General features: G+C 40.5%; 1 protein-coding gene across 1 annotated transcript in view; it reads right to left on the bottom strand.

The window, feature by feature from the left end:
- Positions 1–24595, bottom strand: part of REEP3 (receptor accessory protein 3) — a 43778-nt gene that overhangs the window by 17866 nt on the left and 1317 nt on the right. The window contains exons 2-3 of the mRNA XM_086616700.1: positions 5333–5405; positions 498–574 (exon numbers count right to left, since the gene is read on the bottom strand). Coding sequence (XP_086472826.1) covers positions 498–574; positions 5333–5405 — 150 coding nt within the window. The remainder of the gene's footprint in view (positions 1–497; positions 575–5332; positions 5406–24595) is intronic.

The raw sequence follows: 24595 nt of genomic DNA, 5'->3' as shown, positions 1-24595 counted from the left end.
TTAAAGGTTGCATGAAATCAACAACTGCAATAAGAACATGCACAATAATTAACCATCATTAAGAGATCTCTTCAAAAAACAAAATTAAATATTAGCATATGGGATTCTTCACATAAAAGTTATATTAGACAAATTAAATGAGCTATAGACCTGTGGATTAAAGTTTTTTAATTGACTGTACTGTCATTTAAGAAATTGAAACAGTTAATACACTTGTTTTGCATTACACATTCCTGCACAGAGAAATTATAGTCCATCCTTTTAAGAGATCCCTTCCCCTAGTCAGTATCTACAAAGGTGAAAGTCTTATAGTCCCTACTTCAAGTGACAGTGTACAGCAAGCTTGAAAAGAGATGTTATTCTTACCATACACTGAAATATTTTCCTGAAAAAAAGGTGCTATCGACAAGCACAACTTCTTTATAAAATTAAATCATTACAAATCAAAGAACATCAGAAGCAGTTTCATCCAGAGTTCATAAAAAACAGGCACTTACCAAGAGATTGTTAAGTCAGTTATTGTTTCAGTAACTGTATAAAGAGCAAACACAATCCAATACATCATCCAGCGAACCTGCAAATTAAAACACCATCTTAAGAAAGAATTTTCATTTCCCCTTTACACCGAACACACTATACAGCCAGTTTAGAGCTGTCAAAGCAAGATGTTCAACAATATCTCAGTCTCCATCAACTGGGTTTCAAGTGGAATTATATCAAGGTCCTAAGGGTTTTCTGTTCACAAGTAGAACTGATGGCAGCTGCAACAAGCTAAGTGAAATGGCTGGGTCGCCAGGGTCACAGCCTCACCTAGGCCAGCTTCACAGATTTGACTCTGCCTCTAGAAAGCTTTAGCGACAAGAAAAAAAACACCGCAAAGAGTCAGCAGATTATCATAAGTATGAAGCGCCATTCCCACTACAGTACTAAAGGATATTTCACTCATTTCCACACTCATCCATGTGTTTATACCACACACACAGAAGTCAGCATTAGTAAGTCAGGAAGCTCTTGCTTTCATTTCACAATATACATTATTCAGCTGTACTTTGCAGTGAAGTTCTACATGTTTGTTGTGCAATATGGTATTAACGCCACAGCAAGGCAGGAAAAAAGCATCTTCATGGAAATTTAATACTATTCATATGCCAAGAACTAAGAAATTTTTGTTAATAGAAGAGCTCCCATGTAAGCGTCTTAATGCTTCAGGGATTCACATCTATATACTTTTTTTGATTTAAGATTTACACTATGTGTTACTGTTTTGAAACCAGACAATGCTCTTAGAAAATAGAACTAAAACTTGTCTTTTTAATAGTTAATTAAATCACTTTTTTTTGAACATTTGTTCAAATTTGGTTGTCTAAAGTGATTATATCTTTCAAAATAAATACTATAAAAGTAGTTCCATCCATTTGTCTTCTTTAAGGTATCAGTGGCCAAACATAATGCATTTCCAAAATATGTCAGTATGAATAACCAGTGGTGGTTTGCACTAACTGAACACTCAGGTTTTTCAAATTCCAACACTACCTAAGCTAAAACCCACAAAACTGTTTAGAAAAAAAAAAAGAAAGAAAAGAGAAAAGCATCACCTGCAACCAGATGCAGTACCCTCATTTCATTTGCAACATACAGACTACTAACCCTTCTGGTATACCCACAAAGCACTGAACACCACATTTGTTAGACACTCGTTCAAGTCCTAAATTCATGGTACCCTCTTTCAAAAGGGAGGAATATATATACTTCCCTACAGAGGATGTGGCTCAGATTTAATGTTCACTTCTAAAGCAATCTTTTTTTTGAAGGAGAGCTAAATAAGTACTCAAAATCTAATGCTACACTGCTGCCTATTTCATAGCTGTGCTTTAAAACCACTTCCTTTGTCACAACTGGAGACCCATTTATCTTAAATGCTTTTCTGCATTTCAGTTTGAAAAGAAACTCAGTCATGTGATGACATTCTTCACTTCAATCTCTCAGAGGATTTAGATATTTCAGGCTTGAATAAACTAAGACAAGCCTACACAACAGCTGAAGTCACCTCTGACAGCCCATGTGACATTTAGACTGGTGACCCTTCCCTGAACTCGAGTCAACACCTGAACAAAAATAAAATTAATGTTCACCCTTGCCCCATCAAGCTAAGCATGATGCAACACAATTTTTAAGACACCATGTAAGACTGAATTTTTTTCCAATATATTTTTTCTGGGCTATTCATTCTTTAATCAACATCTATTTATCCAATTAGAAACAACACTAGGAGTGGAGTTTCTCTTGGGCTGCTAGGAACAGCAAGAAATGCTCTGCAGAAGGGCACACAAGATCTGCCAGGAGTCCTGCTGGGGTCTGGGCAAAGACTCTCAAAAACACAAGTCAAATCACATTGTAGTACAACTAACGCACTACGTACCAAAAGCATCCTTGACAAATGAACTGAGTGGCTTACAGTGGTTTCCATACCAGAAAAAACAGAAGGTCATATATGGCACTGCCCACAGACAATCATCTACTTAACTCTTATTTGGTTGAGTTTTGCTTTTTATGTTAAAAGAGTGATTATAATTTCTTTTGTTGAGCTTTTTTCTTACTATTGGAGTGTTAAGCTCATCTTTGTTGGCTTTGGCTGAAGCACATCCTTTCAAGTCAGGATTTTAGAATACTGGTCGTTCAGACTTCTAAATTACATTTCAGGTACTTATTACAAGCACTTTGGTCTAAGAGTGAAAAAACTCCTCAAAGATCTTAGTCAACTCCATTAAACCTAGGTAATTACAAGAATAAATAAATCTCCTCAAAGGCATAGATTTTTATTCCTAGAACTAAAGTCCATAACTCTTGTAAATCATCAAAACCAGCAGCAACACTTCCCCACCCCACCCCCCCCACCCCCAAAAATAACCTTTGAACAATTTGCTGCATCACGACCTACACGACAAGTCAAGATGTCTGTACTTGCTTGTTTTTTTGTTTTTTTTTTACCTGTTGAAGCAGTGGCTAAGTAAAAACTTTTACTGTTACGAAACTCTTGCAATCCAGCAAACAAAACCAGATGACTCCTGAGCCACACATAACCCTGGATAGGAAGCTGGGGTACAGCCATAGAATCACAATCATCTGGTTGGAAGAGACCTTCAAGATCATTCAGTCCAACCATTCACCCTGCACTGTCAGGGTCCCTAAACCATACTGCTCAACACCAAATCTACACCCTTTTTAAACACCTCCAGGGATGAAGACACCACCACCTCCCTGGGCAGCCTGTTCCAATACCTCATAACCCTCTCTGTAAAGAAATTTTTCCTGATATCCAACCTAAATTTCCCCTGGCACAACTTGAGGCCATTCCCTCTCGTCCTGTCATTCATAACGTGGGAGAAGAGACCGACCCCCATCTCCCTACAACTTCCTTTCAGGTAATTGTAGAAAGCAATAAGTTCCCCTCTGAGCCTCCTCTTCTCCAGACTAAACAGTCCCAGCTTCCTCAGCCGCTCCTCATAGGACAAGTCCTCTAAATCCTTCCCTAGTTTTGTTGCCCTTCTCTGAACCCGCTCCAGCACCTCAACATCCTTCTTGAAGTGAGGGGCCCAAAACCAAAATGAAATGGCCCAGGTGGGAAGATGAAAGCCATGGATCATCCCTAAGATCTATCTGGACGTTCAACCCAACCAGCAATGGAGTGGTAATTCACTGATGAATCAATGTCACTCCCTGACCATGAAAAAGTCACTGTGATGGGTCTCATTCATCTCAGCCTCGTGAACATTTTGTATGCAACTGCAAGTTCAGGACCTGCTCAAAGACCACAAGTAACTGAAAAGCAGTGTTTACACACTAAAATAAAACATACAGTTGGAAAAATATGGTTCCAGGTCATATTAAAGGTCTTGTGCAAATGACAGGCACCTCTAAAAAAGGATGCCCAAGACAGACAGCTAAGTCATCGCTAACTGGACACCTGAAATAAAAGTCAAAACCTCAGCATTCTACCAACATTACTCTTCTTTTTCTAGAAAACATATTGCAAGAGGCAATGGTAACCTCTTAAAGTGATTTCTTGTACTAGAGTCTGAAACTGCCATCCTGTACTTAGCCTGTGAATCACTTTTGAGGGAGCAGGGAGGTAAAGCAGATTATAAATTCTTCGCATTGTACACTTTCCTGTCAGAATAAAGTAAGCATGAGAGAGGAAATTCTTCTCTTATTTTTCATCATTTTTTTCTCCAATACACTTATCTCTCACAGACACTACCTCTATGTGCACAAATAAGCTCTCATCAGCCTGTACACAGAAAACAGAAATATGAACATGATGTCCACTTTGGAGCCTTGATGGAGTGATCACACTAAATAGCCAACAACAAATAAATAAAAATAAAAAAAAATAACCGAAAAACTAACAACAGCTTCTGCATTCTACTGCTACAACCAAGCACAAAGCGAAGACATCACACATTCAGACAGCAGCATTAGGTCACAGCTACAGCTGCTGAGTTAAAGGAACTGATGGCACTGACTCCATTCCGAGTCAGGCAGCCAAGTTAAGAACCAGGTTCAGTAGAGAATATAAGTTAGTTGCTGAAGTCAAGTCAGGCTGCCTCTTAAAACAGGGAAGTGGCTCAGTGATCAAAGCCCCTTGTGACTGCAACTGGGTAATATTTTTGTGGTAATCATCATTGCTCACACTGAAAAGTAAATAACTGATTCATTCTAAACTGCAGTAGCTACAGTACTTGTGTTTTTCTTCAACTCTTCTGTCTGTTCTGCTTCTTTTCTCCACATCACCTTAACCAAATGTCTTCCTTCCTTGGTTACATTTCTTCTCCTCTTTGAGGAGCGACAAATTAACCAGAGCTACCCTCTTCTCAAGTAGAATCCCCTGTTGAGCTCCATACAATGAGAACTAAACTGTGCTACTGTTCAAGTGGTCACTGAGAATCAATGTCATTGCTTATTTCTACACATGCTGGCAAAATTAGGAAACTTTTTTCTATCCCCTGCCCAAAAGTGCATTATTTTCGGCACTTCGCTGAAATGCAGCAAATACTTTAAGGTTCATGTTTAAAAATCCTCCTAAAAATATCTATATACAGCACATAATGTGTTGGACACGGTTCAGCAAAGTCTATGAGAAGACTGAGAAACCTTAAATTTAGCTCTCCAAACAAAACCACAGGATTACCACTAGATTCATACAGGCATTGTATCTAATAGTAAGATCATTGAATCAAGCTTTCATAAGATTTATAGCACTGCATAATGAAAATTTCACAGTTGTACGTCAGCAGAGGTATTTAATTAAGCAATTAAAAGGAATGTGACTTACATACTCCTTCACATTTTTTGTCTTCACAGCTTTGTATGAGTAATATGCAGGATACAACATCCCAAACACAAGCCTATTGGAAAATAAAAAGAGCTTTCAGAATCTGTTATACTGTATACGACACAACAGTGACAATACATCATTAGAGCAATGCAGCCAACTTCATGAAAAAATCCCATTCTCTAGCTTGGGAAAAGAAAAGAAATACAACCACCAAAACCCACAATATTATAGGTTGCTTGGAAGAAGTTTAGCAACATACAAAAATAGAGCAACATGAACAGAAAAGGCTGTACGCCCTGAAGACAAACAGTTTTGTAAGACTCCTTCTAAAAGATAATGTAAAACTAGTAGCTCTTCTGGTTCAGCTACAAGCAAAACCAGTCCTGCAGCCTGTCCATACCAAAAGACTGTTTCCACATTGGTAGTGTCATCACACTTAAAGAGCCTCTAACAACTATCAGTAGGTAATCACAAGGATCTACTTTTATCAGATTATCAGAAAATTCTTCAAAAGCATTTTTAAGACAACAACATCAAGTTACATGGTTTTGGCTCCTTTTGCTAGAACTCTGCAACAGCAACACATGGAAACGGAAGTAAGCGGGAATTAATCCAGTTTTGTTCAGACAGCCAATTTCTGCTAAAATTCCTCAAACACAAGGTGCAGAGCAGAGTGAGAGGGTGCCAAGCAATCCATGGTGAGAGCAGTGTCAGAAAAAAGATGTGCTCTAACACAAGTTTGTTGCAACATAGCATTTTCTATTAAGAGCCTTGGCCACAGGCTAGTGGAACAGTTCTCTATGAGAAGTTAACAGCAGTAGTTGCCATCTCCTTGACAAATGCAAAGGATCCATACTTCTATTTCACCAGCTTGTTACACTTGGTCAAGGCAAGCAATTGCCTGCCTTTCCTTCCAGGGGTTCTAATGCAGCAATAACAGAGACAGACACAACAGAGTTGCTAATGGCCGACAGCAGCAGAGGAGCCAAAGGGCACTTCCAGCAGTCTCCATGAGATCAGATTCCTTTGTAGTGGGAGGGGATGGTGCACTGCAGGTCACTTAACAGTGATATGAAAAAGCATAACTGGTGTACTACCGTGGCAGTTTAAAACCTGATCTGGATGCTCAGTATCTCACAATTCATGCTAAACTGGATTTAAAAGAAGATGGATCCTGTAGCTCTTTAACACGCACAGGCTAAGCTTCTACTCCACTGCAGCAGAGCTTACCTACACATTTCAGATGTTGAAATGCCTTTTGAAGCAGTCCAGACTACTTGAATTCCAGTTCAGCATACTAATCTGTAGAAGCCTATCCAAACACAGCTCTGCTACAATCCAAAGACCTTTCATCCTAAAGCCAAGAAAAGCAACAGTCGAAAAAACCCTCAACAGTTTTATTCCCAACTAGGAGAAAAGCCTGACAACACAAGTTAAAAACCTCACTTCACCCAAACAAGAGGAGATCTGGAAACAGAGGGAATATGAGACCAAACACCCTTCATTTTGATGAAATTCTGTAGACAACAGCTCTTCCTCTCATTTTTGTCCCTGTGGAACACCCTGTTCAGTAACTCATCAGCTCTAATGGCTAGTAGCCTGAACATGTAAGTTTCTTGCTATGAAGGATATGAAAGAGAAACAGTTTGAATCTTTCACTGAAGACAATTTCGGTCTACACTTTTCCACTTACTTTACTGTCAAGTAGCACCACTTGAATTTCAAAAAATAAAACCAAACATTTTTAAATTTAAACAGCAATTTATCCTCTCAATGTGTCATCCTCTAAAATCTGGTAGAAACAAGAACTGGGACACAATGGACTTTTGAGAGCACTGCTTCAGAAACAATTGATCTTCAAGCAGAAAGCTTACAGTAACAATAAAGATGATCATAAAGATAAGCTAAAGATGGCCTCAAGTTAAACAAGAACACTAGCACAAGACAAACAAAGGTAGCTAGTTTTCCTTATCTAGCAAATCTTTATGTTACTTAATATTGGTTAAATCAAGAGTCAGGAAAATCCCCATTTTAGTACTCACTTTTTTCTTCTAAAGAATTCTTCTAGAACTCACTTTTAAAACTGAAGAAACTTAACATCACAATGTATTATTACTTATTAGTGTTCAATACTGTTGTAACATGGAAGTGTTAGGAAAAACTGTCACTTGTCCCCAAAAAGTGGGTAGATAGGACTAAGAATGAAAAACATCAGCACATTTAGCCAGTAATAACAGGAACCAGAACTGTGGAGTTTTTATCTGCTTAGAGCCAGAGCTGACATTTTAAGTGTGGCATGATGCTGCTGCCAACTCTGGCATCACTACCTCGCTCACATGGGCCAAGTCATCTAATCTTAGTGAAAGGTACCAGGCAATTTAAGAGTAGAAAAGCCAACTCATCGCCAGTGAGTGTCATGGAAGCTCAGCAAATTCACTTTTACCCTCAGTCTATACACGATAGATTAGCGTACAGGCAAAAGAGAGATCACAGCAGCTGACTGAAGCAGAAACTCATAGAACATGAGGGAGCCTGGGCACAATCAGTAGCACTGACATAGACAGCTACAACAGTTGAGCACCTTCTAATAGTTCTGTTTGCATCCATACCCCCAAAAATCTCAAAGTTGTTAGCAACGCCTACTGCTATTCATAAGTGCATCCTTCCTCTGGTATTTCTACAGTAATTACAAAATACACTTAAAGGATGTGCCCAATTATTCCAACGCTTTGCAAATTTAAAAGCTCAAGCGTTATTTTCAAAAGTGCAGCTTGCATTTCACACTGGATATCAGCACACTGCACTAATGTGGCAGACAAACAAAGCCAGTTTCTACAGATAGAAACAGATTTCAGCTGAGCGCGATGTCATTTACTTTATTTTACTAGTAGATATATGGATTATCCTGCTTACCAATGTAATTTTACTGCCAGTTGTACGCCGAGCTACTTCAGTTTTTCAGCTGTACTCAGCAACTAACGTAGCATTCCTTTTTTGGTACAGTCACACATTTTGCTCATTTAAAGAGAAATGTTTCTCAAACATACTTGGAGATAAAAATCAAGATACAAAGAAAAAATGGTATCAAAAAGCCTTGAAATCTGAATAAGACAGGGTATTTGTGTATCCATATAGCTGTATTAAAACAAACAACCTACTGCCTGTATTATCACATAATCTACTGTCTTACAGTTTAAATAGCTTTAAAGTGCAGAACTGTTTGAAAAACTCATTTCTGAAGTAAAGCTACTGAGTTTGCATTTGACTGACAACTGCAAAGTCAGTCACCTGCACACACATCCCTCTGGCACTCAGCATATTTAACCCAGACAGATCACAACTCTACAGCTAATGTTTAAAAGAACAAATACAAACAAAAAAAAACAACCAACAAGACTCATATGAAAGCCATCAAGTCACTCAAAAAGACTACTTGCATCCAGAACCCCAAAACACTAAGCCATTAAACCAACTGTGCATTTAAGACTTCAGTCTGTTAACATTGCCAAAGAATTGCCCGAAGCAAGGAATATTGTTTGGCACTTTATTCTTGTGTTCCTCCAAAACCCAGAAAGACAAGGGCCACAACTTTTCCCCAATAGTAAAAGCCCTTCAGGAAACTCGTTCCATATAAGATACTTTGCAGACAATGCCATTTGTTAAATGCCCTTTCCTTAGCAAATTTGATAACAGATGATACCAATTTGTCCACCCACTGCCAGACTGACCACCTTGGCACAGCCTGATAGGGGGCAGACATTACTAATGTGTGCATCTACAGTGGAAACACGCACCTACATCCTGAAGGATCACTTGACAGCTTTTAGCAGGTTGGAGGAAAGAAAAACCATCCTCCCCATCTCCACAAAACCATGAAAACTAATATAAATACCTGATATACTTCCTTACTTAGCTGACCATGCCCAGTTCCCCTTCCCAATATCCGTCTTTACCTGCAAGCTACGACAGAAGCATCTTCCATTCCTGTCGTATCCACACACAAGCTTTTCTAAGAGCTGGTCAGACATGATGGAAATACCAGATATAGATGACTCCCAGCTCTGTGTGTAGCATGAAAGCCTTAGCTGTATTGCAGTATCTATGCAGAAACCAGGCCTGATTTTGTTATCATTACTTTGCTTCTATATGAACTACAATTACTCTTCCATGCTATGGTTACTGAGTTTAGCTGAAGTAAGATTTCTTCTGAAGTGAAGTTTGCTAATGGAAACGAAATAGCAGAATGAGATCTAGTCTGAAGAACAATGCTGGAGTCTTTGCCTGGCTCTTCTTGGCTTTAAAGAGGCAGATAATGCCCCTACTCCTTAACAATGTGTCCACTGAGGTTTCAATCAGCATGCACTGGAAAAGCATAAAGGTTTTTGCTTAGACTGTATGCTACTCATATACTTGTAAGCCACTCCCATAAAAGATAAGCTGTTTGTATTTTTTTTCCTCTTTTTTTGGCTATAAAGCAGTAAGACTAATCAGTTACGCACTACCTTATAACTGCTACACATCTCTGTAGTACTCTCACACTCAAGGCATAAGGATTAGCTATATGAATTCTATTTGGGAAAAAAAAACCTGCACTTAAACAGAAAAAGCAAGGCCCTCACTCATGCCTGCCAATATCCCCTGAGGGGTACAACTGGGTAGTAAGTTCTAGCCTAAGCCAGCTATCTCCTAGGTTTCTACATGTCCAGACAAACAAAAGCTCACCCTGGCATTTTTTTTTTGTCCTGAATGGTTTTGAAAGGGAATAAGGTAAGCAAAGTCTTTCTCTCCAGCACCTGACAGAATTCAGTACCATTTTGCTACTGGACAACATTCAGAAATACAACACTGACCATACCAATTTCCATTTAAAGACTACGTATTCAAGTAATTCCAAAGAATACAGTTGGACCAAAACACTAGTCTGTCACAGGGACAGCAAAGCATGAGGATAAGCTCCTGAATCTCACACCAAATGGTATCCTACTTTTCCTTCCGCCCCCTGCCTTGAGCAAGGAGCAGGGGAAATCACATAAATCCTATTAAAAGAACAGGTCTGCTAACAGTAGCAGACCTTAAACTCAGCAACTCCTTCAGCAGATTACAGTTACCAAAGGCGCGAATGCAATCAGAAACAGATCTGTTAAAATCTTCATAGCACTCTTCTATAGAGAATATCCCCAAAAGCCACAGAAAAAAAAGCCTTAACACTTAAAGAATATACCCAGAAGCACTGACAGATGAATAAAGCACATTCTTGAGCAGAGCTAGAAGGCCTTTAACCTTCCAGCTAGAGTGCATGGAGCTGCATCTGGGGACGAACAAGGTCCGACTGAGACCTTATGGGTTAGGATTAAAGGCAGAGCAGGGACAGGGGACATAGTAGTAGAGGTCTGCTACAGACCACCTGACCAGGAGGACTAGGTGGATGAGGCCCTCTACAGACAGATAGGAGCTGCCTCACCTTCACAAGCCCTGGTCCTCATGGGAGACTTCAGCCATCCTGATATCTGTTGGAAGGACAACACAGCAGGGCGTAGGCAATCCAGGAGGTTCCTGGAATGCATGGATGATAACTTCCTTCTCCAAGTGGTAGAGGAACCAACGAGGAGAGGTGCTTTGCTGGACCTTGTTCTCACCAAAAATAAAGAGCTGCTGGGGAATGTGACGCTCGAGGACAGCCTTGGCTGCAGCGATCATGAAATGGTAGAATTCAAGATACTTAGAGAAGCAAGGAGGGTGCATAGCAGGCTCACTACCCTGGATTTCAGGAGAGCAGACTTTGGCCTCTTCAGGGATCTCCTTGCTAGAGTACAATGGGACGAGGCCCTGGAGGGAAGAGGGGCCCAAGAAAGATGGTTAATATTCAAGGATCACCTTCTCCAAGCTCAGGAGCAGTGCATCCCAACAAAGAGAAAGTCAGGTAGGAACACCAGGAGGCCTGCATGGATGAACAAGTTGCTCCTGGACCAACTCGGACACAAAAAGAAGGCCTATAGGGGGTGGAAGCAAGGACAGGTAGCCTGGGAAAAAATACAGAGCGATTGTTCAGGCAACCAGAGATCAGGTTAGGAAAGCTAAAGCCCTGATAGAGTTAAATCTGGCCAGGGACATCAAGGGTAACAAGAAAAACTTCTATATGCATGTCAGTGATAAAAAGAGATCTAGAGAAGATGTAGGCCCTCTCCGGAAGGAAACAGGGGACCTGGCTACCCGGGATATGGAGAAGGCTGAGGTTCTCAACGACTTCTTTGCCTCAGTCTTCACTGTCAAGAGCTCCAGCACCACAGCCCAAGTCACAGAAGGCAAAGGCAGGGACTGTGAGAATGAAGAACCGTCCACTGTAGGAGAAGATCAGGCCCGAGACAATCTTAAGAACCTGAAGGTGGACGAGTCCATGGGACCAGACAGGTCCACGGGTCCTGAGGGAACTGGCAGATGAAGTTGCTAAGCCACTATCCATCATATTTCAGAAGTCATGGCAATCTGGTGAAGCTCCCAATGACTGGAAAAGGGGAAACATAGCCCCCATCTTTAAAAAGGGAATAAAAGACCACCCAGGGAACTACAGGCCAGTCAGTCTCACCTCTGTGCCCGGCAAGATCATGGAGCAGATCCTCCTGGCGACTATGCTAAGACATATAGAAAATAAGGTGATTGGTGACAGCCAACATGGCTTCACTAAGGGCAAATCCTGCCTAATTTGGTGGCCTTCTATGATGAGGTTACAGCATTGATGGATCGGGGAAGAGCAACTGACATCATCTACCTGGACTTATCCAAAGCATTTGATACTGTCCCACACGACATCCTTGTCTCTAAACTGGAAAGACATCGTTTTGATGGATGGACCACTCGGTAGATAAGGAACTGGCTGGATAGCCGCACTCAAAGAGTTGTGGTCAACGGTTCAATGTCCACATAGAGGCCTGTGACAAGTGGTGTTCTTCAGGGGTCAGTACTGGGACCAGTGCTATCTAACATCTTTGTTGGAGACATGGACAGTGGGATTGAGTGCACCCTCAGCAAGTTTGCAGATGACACCAAGTTGTGTGGTGTTGTGGACATGCTGGAGGGAAGGGATGCCATCCAGAGGGACCTTAACAGGCTGGAGAGATGGGCCTGCGTGAACCTCATGAAGTTCGACAAGGCCAAGGGCAAGGTCCTGCACGTGGGTCGGGGCAATCCCATGCACAAGTACAGGCTGGGCAGAGAATTGATTGAGAGCAGCCCTGAGGAGGAGGACTTGAGAGTGCTAGTGGATGAGAAGCTCAACATGAGCCAGCAATGTGCGCTGGCAGCCCAGAAAGCAAATCGTATCCTGGGCTGTATCAAAAGGAGCGTGGCCAGCAGGCCGAGGGAAGTGATTCTGCCCCTCTACTCAGCTCTCGTGAGACCCCACCTAGAATACTGTGTTCAGCTCTGGAGTCCCCAACATAAGAAGGACATGGAGCTACTGGAACAAGTCCAGAGGAGGGTCACGAAGATGATTCGAGGGCTGGAGCACCTCTGCTATGAAGACAGGCTGAGAGAGCTGGGGCTGTTCAGCCTGGAGAAGAGAAGGCTCCGGGTGATCTTACAGCAGCCTTCCAGTACTTAAAGGGGGCCTACAGGAAAGCTGGAGAGCGACTTTTTACAAGGGCGTGTAGTGATAGGACAAGGGGCAATGGATTTAAACTGAAAGAGGGCAGATGTAGATTAGATGTAAGGAAGAAATTTTTTACATTGAGGGTGGTGAGGCACTGGAACAGGTTGCCCAGAGAAGTTGTGGATGCCCCATCCCTGGAAGTGTTCAAGGCCAGGTTAGATGAGGCTTTGGGCAACCTGGTGTAGTGGAGGGTGTCCCTGCCCATGGCAGGGGAGTTGGAACTAGATGATCTTTAAGGTCCCTTCTAACCCTAACCATTCTATGATTCTAATTCTCCAAAGCAACTGGCAGATTCTTCCAAAGGACAACATAAGCAAAAGTAATGCAATTACTCAAGCAGTTGAAAATCACCTTGAAGTTTCAAGGGGAAAAGTGACCTCACTCCCAATGTCACTAGAAAGTGGGACTTCTCAACATCAGGAACATTTATTTCCTAAGTCTTAAGTATAATAATTGCAAGCAGTCTGACACAAGACAATTAAGCCTGTCTTCCGAGGCAGAGCTCCAGGCTCCATTATACTTACCCTGTCTACTCACGTTTATGGAATACTATTTTACTGACTTACTCCAAAATAGGCAACCTGTTGCCAGATACTCTCAAAGTTCTCTCAACACGGAAATAGCCCTGCCTGAACCTTGAACGAAGTTTAAAAAGAGTACATTAAAAAAAGCAGAAAAAATTACCTTCTGTAGGGGGATGTTCTGTACTGGAATCTGTGCGGAAATACTGAGGTACTTACGGGCAAGGTACATCGGTAAGATTGATCACTTATTCGCACAGGCTCGCCAGGTTTCTCTCAGAGAAAACAAGATTTACATGCCAAGAGAACACTCAAACCTTTAACCCATCTTCTCTGCAGAGAAATTTCTCAGAGTCTAAAGTGAAGATTTTCCTTCCCTGCCATTATCTTAAGCAAAATTCACCTATAAATGCATGCTCCTAAGAATCCAATTTATATTATTCATATGCTGAAAAAGAGTGTAAAGTACTGTAAACTTTCACAGAATTTTCTAGGTTGCCTGTTACTGATTCTGCTTGCTACTACAAAACGCTACATAACACAATAAAGACCAGAGAGCCATCTTTAACAACTAACTTGACACCTAAACACACATTAGATGTGCTACCTCTTTCACCAAGAATTAACCTTGAATTTCCAACTCGCAGCCTACGTACAGCTTGCAGCCTATTAGGCCAGGTCAGTCAGGCAGCAATACACCCCAAACACCAGTCCTTCAAGTCTCACTCTCCCAGCAACAAACCTACTGCATTTGTGTCATAACAGCCCTTTCTCAGGGGCCTGTGGCAGTCTGGAACACGGTCCTGCTGAAAACAACTCGCAAAGCAAAATCCAGGCTACCCTCTCTAACAAGTCAGCCTGGAGACTATCTTTCACATGGCCAAGCTGCATCAGTGCTCTAACAACACGGCTCTCCCAGTCACACTCTTCTCAGAGTTGACAAGGCGTTACTGGTAACACAAATCCCGTGAAACAACTCACCTCTCGTTCACATATAGATTCCATACAGTGCAGAAGTTCTTGGGGAGAAGTTACGGCATATCAGTCTCGCTAGAAGAATCTATGCCTAAGTCTGGAGACAGTGTTCAAAACTCATGTTCAGGACTGACTTTTCTTGTGCTGCTGGAGAGCCTGGGCATATTTTAACAGATGGGTATAAGTCTGGAGACACCACCACCATGCAATTAAAATACCTAACAAAAAAACCACCCCAGCTCTCAGATCCTGTTCGAAAACGTACAATCAAAAGTCCCAGAGCCAGTAGCACTGAAAATCCCCAAAAGCTAGTACTGAAAAGCAAAATATAAAACATGGAAGGAATAGAGATTGTTACCAAACTTAGTCACTTCTCTGCCTGCCTACCTATCCTTTGCTTTACTTGAACATACATGTGTGACCACTACTGTAATAGCGTCCTAACCATCCCCGTGCTATTTCCTGTTTACAGATCTACTAAGCTCAGCCACATGTGCTAAACTCTCAGCAGGTGAGCTCACAACTTCCACACACCCACACCGAGGAACTGAAACAAGATCCATCTGTAACACTTGCACATGACAAAGAGCAAACACTGAAGGCCTTTCAAGACAGAGCACCCCTTATTAAGGAACTTCAATCTTTCACCTAGCTCTTACCTCAACAGCAGGATTTCACCCTTGCTGGAGAAGTATTCATTTCCAAAGCTGCTCACACTTGCATAACCTCAAATAAGTTACCTTCCTCCAAGTCCACCTTAAATAGTCCCTGATTTCACCTGTTGCTATGACTGTTTACCACTGGAAGCAAAGAATTTGCAGACTCACAGCAGCTACCTGTGGCATCAGGCAGGAGCACAACTGAACACTGAGAACCAGCCAACAATTAGCAGTGACTGCACCTACTTCTCACACAGCTCTTCGGAGAACCTGGCACGACTTTGTTCAAAGAAAACAAATGTGTCCTTCTCCTGAACTGTGCTTTTCTTTTAATGATCAGCAAGGACTGACAGCCAGATTAAAGATACCAGAATAGACCAATTGACTAACTTGTTTTGGTTGTTTGTTTTAAAAAGAAGGTCAACCCAACACTCATTTTGAACAAATATTTTCTATTTTTATTTAGTACATGCATGAATAAGCTTACTCCAAGGAGCTGGTGAGCAAGAACACAATTAAGACCACAATTATTTTTTTAAGTTTAAACTTAAAACATGAAAGCAGATACCTACACAGATGTTCAAATAAACTGTCACATAACAACTATTTTAGGTGATTATGCTTTAAAAGAGTTTACACAATAAAGGTGATTGATGAAGAAACGCATTTATGAGCTTCCTTATTTTTGAAAGAGTTCTCTACACTTACTCCTCTCAGAGGTACTACAACCTACACACAGAGTTTTCAGAGAAAAGTGAATCTCTCAGTTTAGGATACTTCTGAGGAGCTCCTAAAAGACATCACTAATTTAACACAGAGGAAGTGCTGAACAAGATTAACATGAACAAATTCAAGAATGAGGTTTTTAATTTTCAGGTTTAAAGTTACATATGCATTTGATACTTAGTTTCTTGGCTTTGATAAACCGAAGTAAAGAATTACCAGCTCTCTTACCTACTTACTATTCTTAACTTTGTATCTAATGTCTTCAAAACAATTTTGGAAGCGCCTATGATTTTTTTTTTAATTAGGTCTTAATTTCTGTATAAGAAGATTAAGTCCTTCATAGCAAGGACACTCTAGAAGAATCAAGGAGAGACCTTGCAAACACCTTCCATTTTAATCTAACTGGTACATTAAAAAATTGTTTGTTACAGTAGCTTCAACTAACTCATGTAAAGTCAGTGGCTACTTCTTTTCAAAGGTTTCTCTACTCCCTGCCACAGTAAGTTTGAAACAAGCAAAGATAGATGGATGTTTAGAGAGCAAAAGCAAGCATAAAAGAATAAAGCAAATACTATCATCTCTGTACTGCCAACTCCTGCACATTTTTAAATATGTTTTAAGCTCTTGGAGATCTCAAAGATCCCTATCCTGGTGAAATGACCAGGTAAGAATCAGATTTACACATCAAAATTATCCTTTATCTAGTATAAAATTGAAACAGAAGCAGTAAAATAGTACAGCTGAAGAACAGCAATACTAATTGACAGAAGTTCTGCAGTTGATAGAAACAAATACTGTCAAAAACACATGAACACCTCATCTCCAGAATAAAACTCAAAAAACCCCAATAAAACACATTAAGTACAGTTGCTCTAATGAGAACGTTTAAAGTAGCCTTGCTCATTAATGTATCTAAGTCCTAAAGCAAGGTAACTTTTAAGCGTTTTAAGTATTTTAAGAGGCAGTAATACCTTTCAGTGATGGGGAAAAAAAAAAAAACAAACACGTATGGTTGTCTGAAAGAAGCCAAGGTCAGCTTTTTCTGTTACTGCTAACTTGGGCATATTTACCCTAAGTTATATGATCTTCAATCAAGTCATAGAAGTCTTGATGGGAAGCCCATGCATAATTTCACAACATAGATACTCAAGTCCCAGTCACATGAGACAGGGAGAAATTCTTTGTATTAAAACATTCAAGTGTATTTGCTCTGTTGTCTCAGCAGCTATGGAAGTTCAGTAAGGTAGTACTTCTAATATTATTTTCAGTATTACAGGAAAAACAGACTACATTCTCTCAAGTTAAGATTAAAGGTGTGCTTTTCTCAATCATTTTTGGAATCTGAAGCTTTCTTCAGCTTTGCAAAGTGGCTTTTAAAGCTAGCCACTGCACTCAAGTTTCTCCACCCTGGCCTTGGCCATCACTTACAGTCTGGACTCATTCCCTCTAATCTCAGAATGTCATATAGTTATAAAAAATGGATTTCAACTTGGATTCTTACCTTGTCAGCTTTGCTTTTGCACCTTACATTGGTCTGCTATAGACTCTGGAGAATCTCTCAAGTTAAAATCCACAATCATGCCATTGCTTGGTACTCTAAGACTAGAGTACCTTCGCTCCACATTTTTGGAGCACCATCAACATAAATATAACTGGCTATAGGAAACTAACATTTAAAATAGGAGCAGTCCCAACTAAGAATTGCTTCTGCTGGTTCCCAGGAAAACCACATTTTATTTTTGAGTTATTTGTAAGTGAAAGACAAACCACACTGCATGTAACCGTACATTCATCATATAGGTTGCATTTTTTTTAATAAAAAAAGCATTCAACACTGCAACAAGCCACACTGAAATATTAATCTGACTAGCTGATTTTAGAGAGAAAAGTTAATTTCAGAACCCAAAGGCCCAGAAAGCTCCTACTTAATTGTTACACGTCCTAGAATCTAAGGGTGTTGTCGCAGACCAGCCTCAAGATCCTGCCTCTCCCAAAAAGACAAAAATTTGGACAAACAAAAAAGTCCAACCACCCAACAGTAAAAGTTAGCCTTATTTTCTTCCCCAAACAGCTCATATTTTTGCTTTTGATCATCAAGAAGTTACTAACATCTCAATTCTTACCTTAAGTTCCCTGATTTCTAAACAACTCAGTTTTCTGGGTCATAAGATTAACAATTTCTGAAGCCTCTTAGAGTGCTTGAAAACCAAATTTCCCCATTGCACACAGGAAAAGGCGGCTTCTACGAAATTTGTATTTGGCAGATACTGTTGAGATAACATCTGGACTTGTCATTTTAAAGCATACGTGTTTCCTCAGTTATAACCAGTACTTAGAGAACTCTGTGAATATGCTGTTAGACACGAAGTCAAGAACTGCCAACATGCAGAATCTCTACCAAACTTATTCATGTAGTTGTATTAGTAACTTCACCTTAATGTGAAAAATACCATGCTAAAAGATACCTTCATTTCCTCCCTCTGAGCTCCAATCGTTTATTAGTTGGAGGGGTAGGTTGTGTTCTTAAAAACAGATAACGCACACTATGCTAATTCACCAAAGGTTCACTTTTGAGAGAATCCTGTTAACACAAATGTGCTTGATTAGTAATACATAAACAGGGTAAGAAACCAGAAGATACACAGGGACTGTAAGTGTGCCTTTTCACAAACATCGTTTGCCAAATGTGAATGAACGGTAAGTTTGCCTGATTCACATCATCCTCTTTATAAAAATGTAAATTCCATTTTGTCTCAAGCATTCAAAGTTAACTTTTATTCAAGAAAAACTATCACTCAAAGATCTATATGAAGAATAGTAAAACCAGCACTGCTTACATTGCATCTCTGGCAAACAAAAGACTGCCAAAACAGTCATAAAACAGGTAATTCATGTTTCCATGGATATACTGTCTTCCAAGGAAACTTTAAACTGTTTGCTGCTGAAAAATGTGAAAAGGTCATTTTCTTCTCCAGCTTCTAAAACAGTCTAATAGTAAACACACTTCAACTGAGTTAAACCAAACATGCTTTTAGACATAAGGGAAACCATGTGTTCTAAAACACAGTCCTAGTTTGGGAAAAAAGACTGGCAGACAACAGTGAGTATAAGAGCACAAAGCTAAAGAACTAACAGGCTTTTTTAACAATACAGTTTAAGGTAATTTTACTATACTACCAAAACTAATCAAAATACCTCTAAGCTAGTGACCACTTTCCCTCAGTTTCCCTTCCATGGTTTTGATCAATGAGTTACAAAACAGAGCGTGGGGAGGAAATAACAAAACCAGACAGCGGTACGAAGGCACAAGCACAGACTGTTTTCTGATTTTCCCCTTCGAGCACTGCAAGTTCCAACAGCTTTATTAACAGAAAAAGCAAAGCATTATGCCAGACTTCTCACTTCAGGAAAAATTCCACTTTGTGAATCTTGCATTTAAACACTAGGTTAAAGGCTTTTGAAAGCAACTGCACTTCGTTTTCAACATCAAATGCAAGTTCCGACTGTTTTCAGGATACGTGAGCAATATTTCAAAGCTGATAAACACAGGGAAACAGTCATCTAGTTAAACTCACTTCCATGTCGATGCTTGCAGACTAGCTATAAAACACAACAGAAACAGAAGTAACACCCTATTACTTTGTCAGTGATAAACTGAACTGGAAAGCAACAGTGATGGCTGACAACAGGCTCAATATAGAGTGAGCCACTATGGGGTGTCTTATTTCCCCCTAAGTCTGAAAGCATCTCAGATTGGGTATTCAGTGCCCCCGAGACCAGTCACGTTTAAAGTCAGACAGGTCAGCAAAAAACCTGCAATAATCTTCCCCAGCTAGACTCCTATACACCTCATTTGTCCAGTAGTAAATCGTTAGTCTAGTTTGGCAGGTCTTCAAAATCTGAAAGATCCACAACAGAGACTGTGTTGGTTTTGGCTGTAATATTTTCTTTTCTGAAAATCTAACACCGTCACACAATAGTCCAGGTTTTACAATTCCAAAATATCAAAAGCAGAATAAAAAGGGTTAAAAAGCTTAGAGAAGACTTCTTTACAAATGAAGCACCAGAACAGGTGGTTTCTGCCAGACATGTTTTTACATACATTTTTTAATAACTCCCTATCAAGTATAAAAGTATTGAGCCAAAGCAGGTTTGTTTTTTTTTTTAATATCAGAATTTGGCTTGGGATTTTCCTCAGCCTTACATGAGTTTATCAGGAGTTGGCTCTACATGCAAAATAACCAGCAAAGACAAGACATTCCAATTAGGTTGTGGAAACACCCAAGAGCCTAAAATCGGCTCAGTAGAAGCAGACATTGGTTTGAGGAACACACAAGAGTGGAGATTATTTGTTTTAATTAGAAACATCCTTTTGTGCCAGACCATGCAGCTCTTGGTATTTCTTTATCTGCAATGCACAGGACACAGATGTGGATTTCAGCACGTTTTGTAACATAGTACATGCCAAGATCATTAAGCAACAATGCCAGACTCCACAGCACGCCTCTAGCTGTGCTCCATCTGTTTTGAGCAAGCTTTAGTCCACCCGCCTGCCATAGGCTGTGAGCACCGACCACGCATGCTCTGCATCTACACAATCCACAAACACGGGAGAGAAAAGAGCAGCTCGACTGCATAGCAAACACTGATTTAAGAAAAGGTGTGCCAGGCTGGCAGCGGGGACGCTCGTTTCTAACAAATTGTCAGAGCTAGTCATTTTGCATGGCACCAACTTACAGAATAGGTATTACAAGTGAAGTTTAAGCAGCAAGACACTTTTTGCTGTACATATTAGGATTGCCTAACTGAGAAGCTTAACTATTGGAGAGAAGCGCTCTGATGACTTCATTGCTCAATTATGTAAATTATTTTCAACTTTCACACAGACAAGACAATACACTTAATCCCTAGACTTACATATGCTTACAGATTTCAACCTATAAACTTCAAGGCCCTTTAAAAAAAACTGACACCTTGTTTGATTAGAATAGCTGCACTGTTATTACTGCAACTAGTTTCACTACAAGAATAAGCAGCAACGTGCAAGTGAGGAATGTAGTTTCAGAGTTAGCTTTAACCAGCCCGGTAACACGCCGATGCCAAAAAACAATGCTGGTTTTGTCCTGCAACTTCTCATTCGTAACATGGCACTTACCTAGCAACTACACAACCACAGCATGAGCTAGTGCAATCCATTGCAAATAAAAAATTAACCTCTTTCAAGCATGCTGATTTTCATTCAGGTTGACAAAACAACTGGACTCACCCTATGGCCACACAACTTTTGGACCCTGTGGAAAGAGGAGATGAAGAGAGGGTGAAGGGCACAACAGGTCCTCCCAGCAACAGGCCAGAGAGATCTGTTTAAGCACAGCACAAAGTGTCAAGGATAACTGGTACATGGTGACTGAATCTTTGCAGTTCTGTGGCAAGTCAGACATTTCAGCACATCTCTCCATCTCAGTCACTCACACTATGACAGCAACTCCCTTTTCCCTACAGGTGCAGCAGCAATTTATAGGCCTTTAAACTGGAAGGATACCGGAAGGTATTCAGCATCCAACAGCACTCAACATCCTTCATACTTCAGCTGGATCCATCCTGCCAGGAGAAGTGCAGGCTACAAACAGCTGAAGAAACTCTCCCACAAATGGTCCTTCTGACTTACAGATTAGGTTGTATATAGCTATTCCTACCACACAGCACGTGGTGATATTGTTACTTAATTCTATCTGATGAATTACGGTTGATTGAAGACAACATGTTTGACTGTGTTATCAGCAAACAAGACAGCAAATATTTCTGTACTTACTGCTTTTAATTAAAAAATTTGTATTCCAAGAGCAAGACACAATCTAGGTTTACAAACAAAGCACATACAGTTACATAAACCACCACCATCACGCTAAGTCAGATATTCCTGACGATAACCCAATTGATACAGAAGCCATGACTTCAACCACCCATTCTCAGATGTCTAGTTATTCTAGGGGCAGCCAAATGTCTGGAAGTGCCAAACAACAACAGTACTAGAAGTAGAGTAAGAGAACACCTCAGAAACTACCATGAAAGAAATGGCTCCAATCTGTCAAGTGGCAAAAGCTGAAAGAGAACACTACTATCACCTAACTTCAGGTCACCTCCTGTGTGTCCCAAACGGTCTTCGTCCAGCTTAATGTAGTTACAGCTATAATCTAACATCGGAGCCAAGGAAGGCTTCCTGAATCTTTTACGACTTTTGCTCCTTGCATGGCTCTAAAAAGAAGGTGGGGAAGGCAGGTGTTATAAATACAAGCAGACAGAAAGTAGCTACTTACACCCAAGACAAATACATCCTCCCGTGGACCACTACAACTCTCCTTTCCAACAGTCATGACTGCTGACCAACCTTACTGAAAAAAAAAAAATGTACCTAAAGACGAGGGGAGAGAGAATTGCAAAGCAACACAGATGGGGGAACTTTCATTTTTAAGTGAGGAGGGGAAAAAAGTTAACAGACTAGAACAGACAGCCTGCTTTAACAGATTGCAAGAACAAAATGGCCATCTACTCTGTATTTAGGATGCTTCACATCTTTGCTTGGCACAAGAGGACAGTCTGATCTCATCCATACCAGGCTGTGACTGACAAGTACTCAGTGTGTTTACTACTAAACACTGTCTCAGGAACTGATGTGTACACAATTGCTCAGACCTTACAAATGAGAAGAATGAGCAATCAAAGCAGGCAAAGTCAGGCACAGGCTCCAACAGAAGTTAACAGGATGGGCAGCCACAAATTAAAAAGGCTGTTCCTGCCATTACAGACTAAGAACTTGACACTTCAAGAAGTTTTCTGAGATTTTCAAATAAATTACTATTTTCTTGTTGGTTTTGGAAGTGAAGACAGGAAAAACTCTGCAGTAATCATTCTGAAAACTGTTGCAATAGAGCCAGTGTGTTTTGGAACTAATAACGACCTAATACAGCAGCAACCCATGGGCACAAAACTTGAAAACGAAAAGATGTTTTAATTACGTGCTCCAAGTCTTCTGCTTCTTGACAGAAAGGAGAAGACATGCAATTAGTACAAGGTATGTCACATCTTTAGATGCCTAATTGTAATAGCATTTATAGAGTAAAGGGGAAAGATTTCATTAAAATGAAGCTTTGCCAAATATTATTACATGGAGCAGTGAATTTGAACCACTCCCTGTTTCCTGTTCATGACTCTTCGAGACAATTGACATACAATTAAGAATTCTAATTCCCTACTAGCTCCATTCTCCAGTTCCTTAAAGCTTTAACCAAACTATTTTAGTGGAGTTGATTAACCTCAAATTGCAAGCTCTCAAACTGAATCAGAAGTCAGTTTGCTTGGGTCATGCGTGTCAGAAGTCCCCCACGCCAAAAGTCAGAGGGCACTGTGACATGCCTACAAGTTAATATTTTGCTGCTCTTTTGGCCCTGAAAATTAGAAAGTCGGCCTAAAGAGGAGCATTACGCTGCAGCAGAAGCAACTGCTGCTCCTGCCAATCACCAGGCAAGACAACAGGTATTCTTGATGGCTGCCCACACAGGAGAACAAGGCTTCCTGGACTTGCTACAGACAGCACAGTATATCCACGGCTCTCATATACAGCAGAAGGCCATCACAACAAAATTAAAAACTGTACATAAGAGAACCTCAGATCTTAGCAGCTACATAGTGGTGAAAAGTATTTCCATCTTTCTTATGACATTTAAGGAAAAGGTAGCATACGCCTTCCGAACTCATGACACGCAAATCAGAGAAACAAAGCCACTGGAACAGGTATGTCCGGAAAGAGAACAGGAAGGAAAACAGATCAGATAGAGGAAGACAGTATAATGGACACTGAGAGAAGAGGATAAGCAGTACAGTCTTGAGACCGCTGAAATTAATACCTCTTATGTCACACCTCATCTACTTCTGCGCTACTTCCCACCTTCCTGTTCCACACAAGTTTTGCTCTATTAAGCAAAGTTAAGAAACAGTCTTGAAGCTGTTCAAGTTCTCATTGAACATTTTCCCCTTCCTGGGAAGCTGAACACTGGCAAATTAGTTAAATCCCACAGCTAGGAAACAAGGACACAAGAAGGTGGAGAGGATTTATAACTATTAAGGACTCTCTTTTTTGTAAAAATAATTAGGGCACACAAATGAGCGACCAATGACAACCAAACTACACAGAACTGCACAATACACTGTCCTCTATTGCCTCCTGAAACAAATCTGTGGATAGCAGTAGCTATTCTCTTCATTCTCTGTGCTATTGGTTAGGCCCACAGAGGACTTAATCCTCAAAATGCATATACAACCCTTGGCCATCCATTTCAGGGAAAAAACAGCTAACTTGACAAGAATATGGTCATTAGAAACTCAGGTGCTCAGCATCACTGATATCACTCTTACAACTAATGCAGCCCAAGTTGTTCTTAAAACAACACTTTTCTAGTTGGTGCTTTTACATAAAGTAGAAACAGGTTCAGCAGCTACATTCGATGCACAGAAAGTAAGCGCAAGCATCTTGCCTCTCGTGCTGTGTATTGCCCATGGGAAGACCACACTGACAAAGTGCATGAACAGCAATTCTTCCCACAGCCTCTCCCTTCCAAACCAATGTCATTCTTTGCCAATCCTGGAACACGACGCTCTACTTTGCAAGTTTCAATTATCTGACAAGTCTCAGGGCATGCAAGGAGAGGGAGAAGGACTGCTACTTATCTAGGTGAGT

Source organism: Tauraco erythrolophus, chromosome 9, assembly GCF_009769465.1.
Source record: "Tauraco erythrolophus isolate bTauEry1 chromosome 9, bTauEry1.pri, whole genome shotgun sequence".
Classification (NCBI taxonomy): domain Eukaryota; kingdom Metazoa; phylum Chordata; class Aves; order Musophagiformes; family Musophagidae; genus Tauraco; species Tauraco erythrolophus.
The sequence above is the reverse complement of the archived record's forward strand: the minus strand, read 5'-3'. Positions and strand labels throughout refer to the sequence as shown.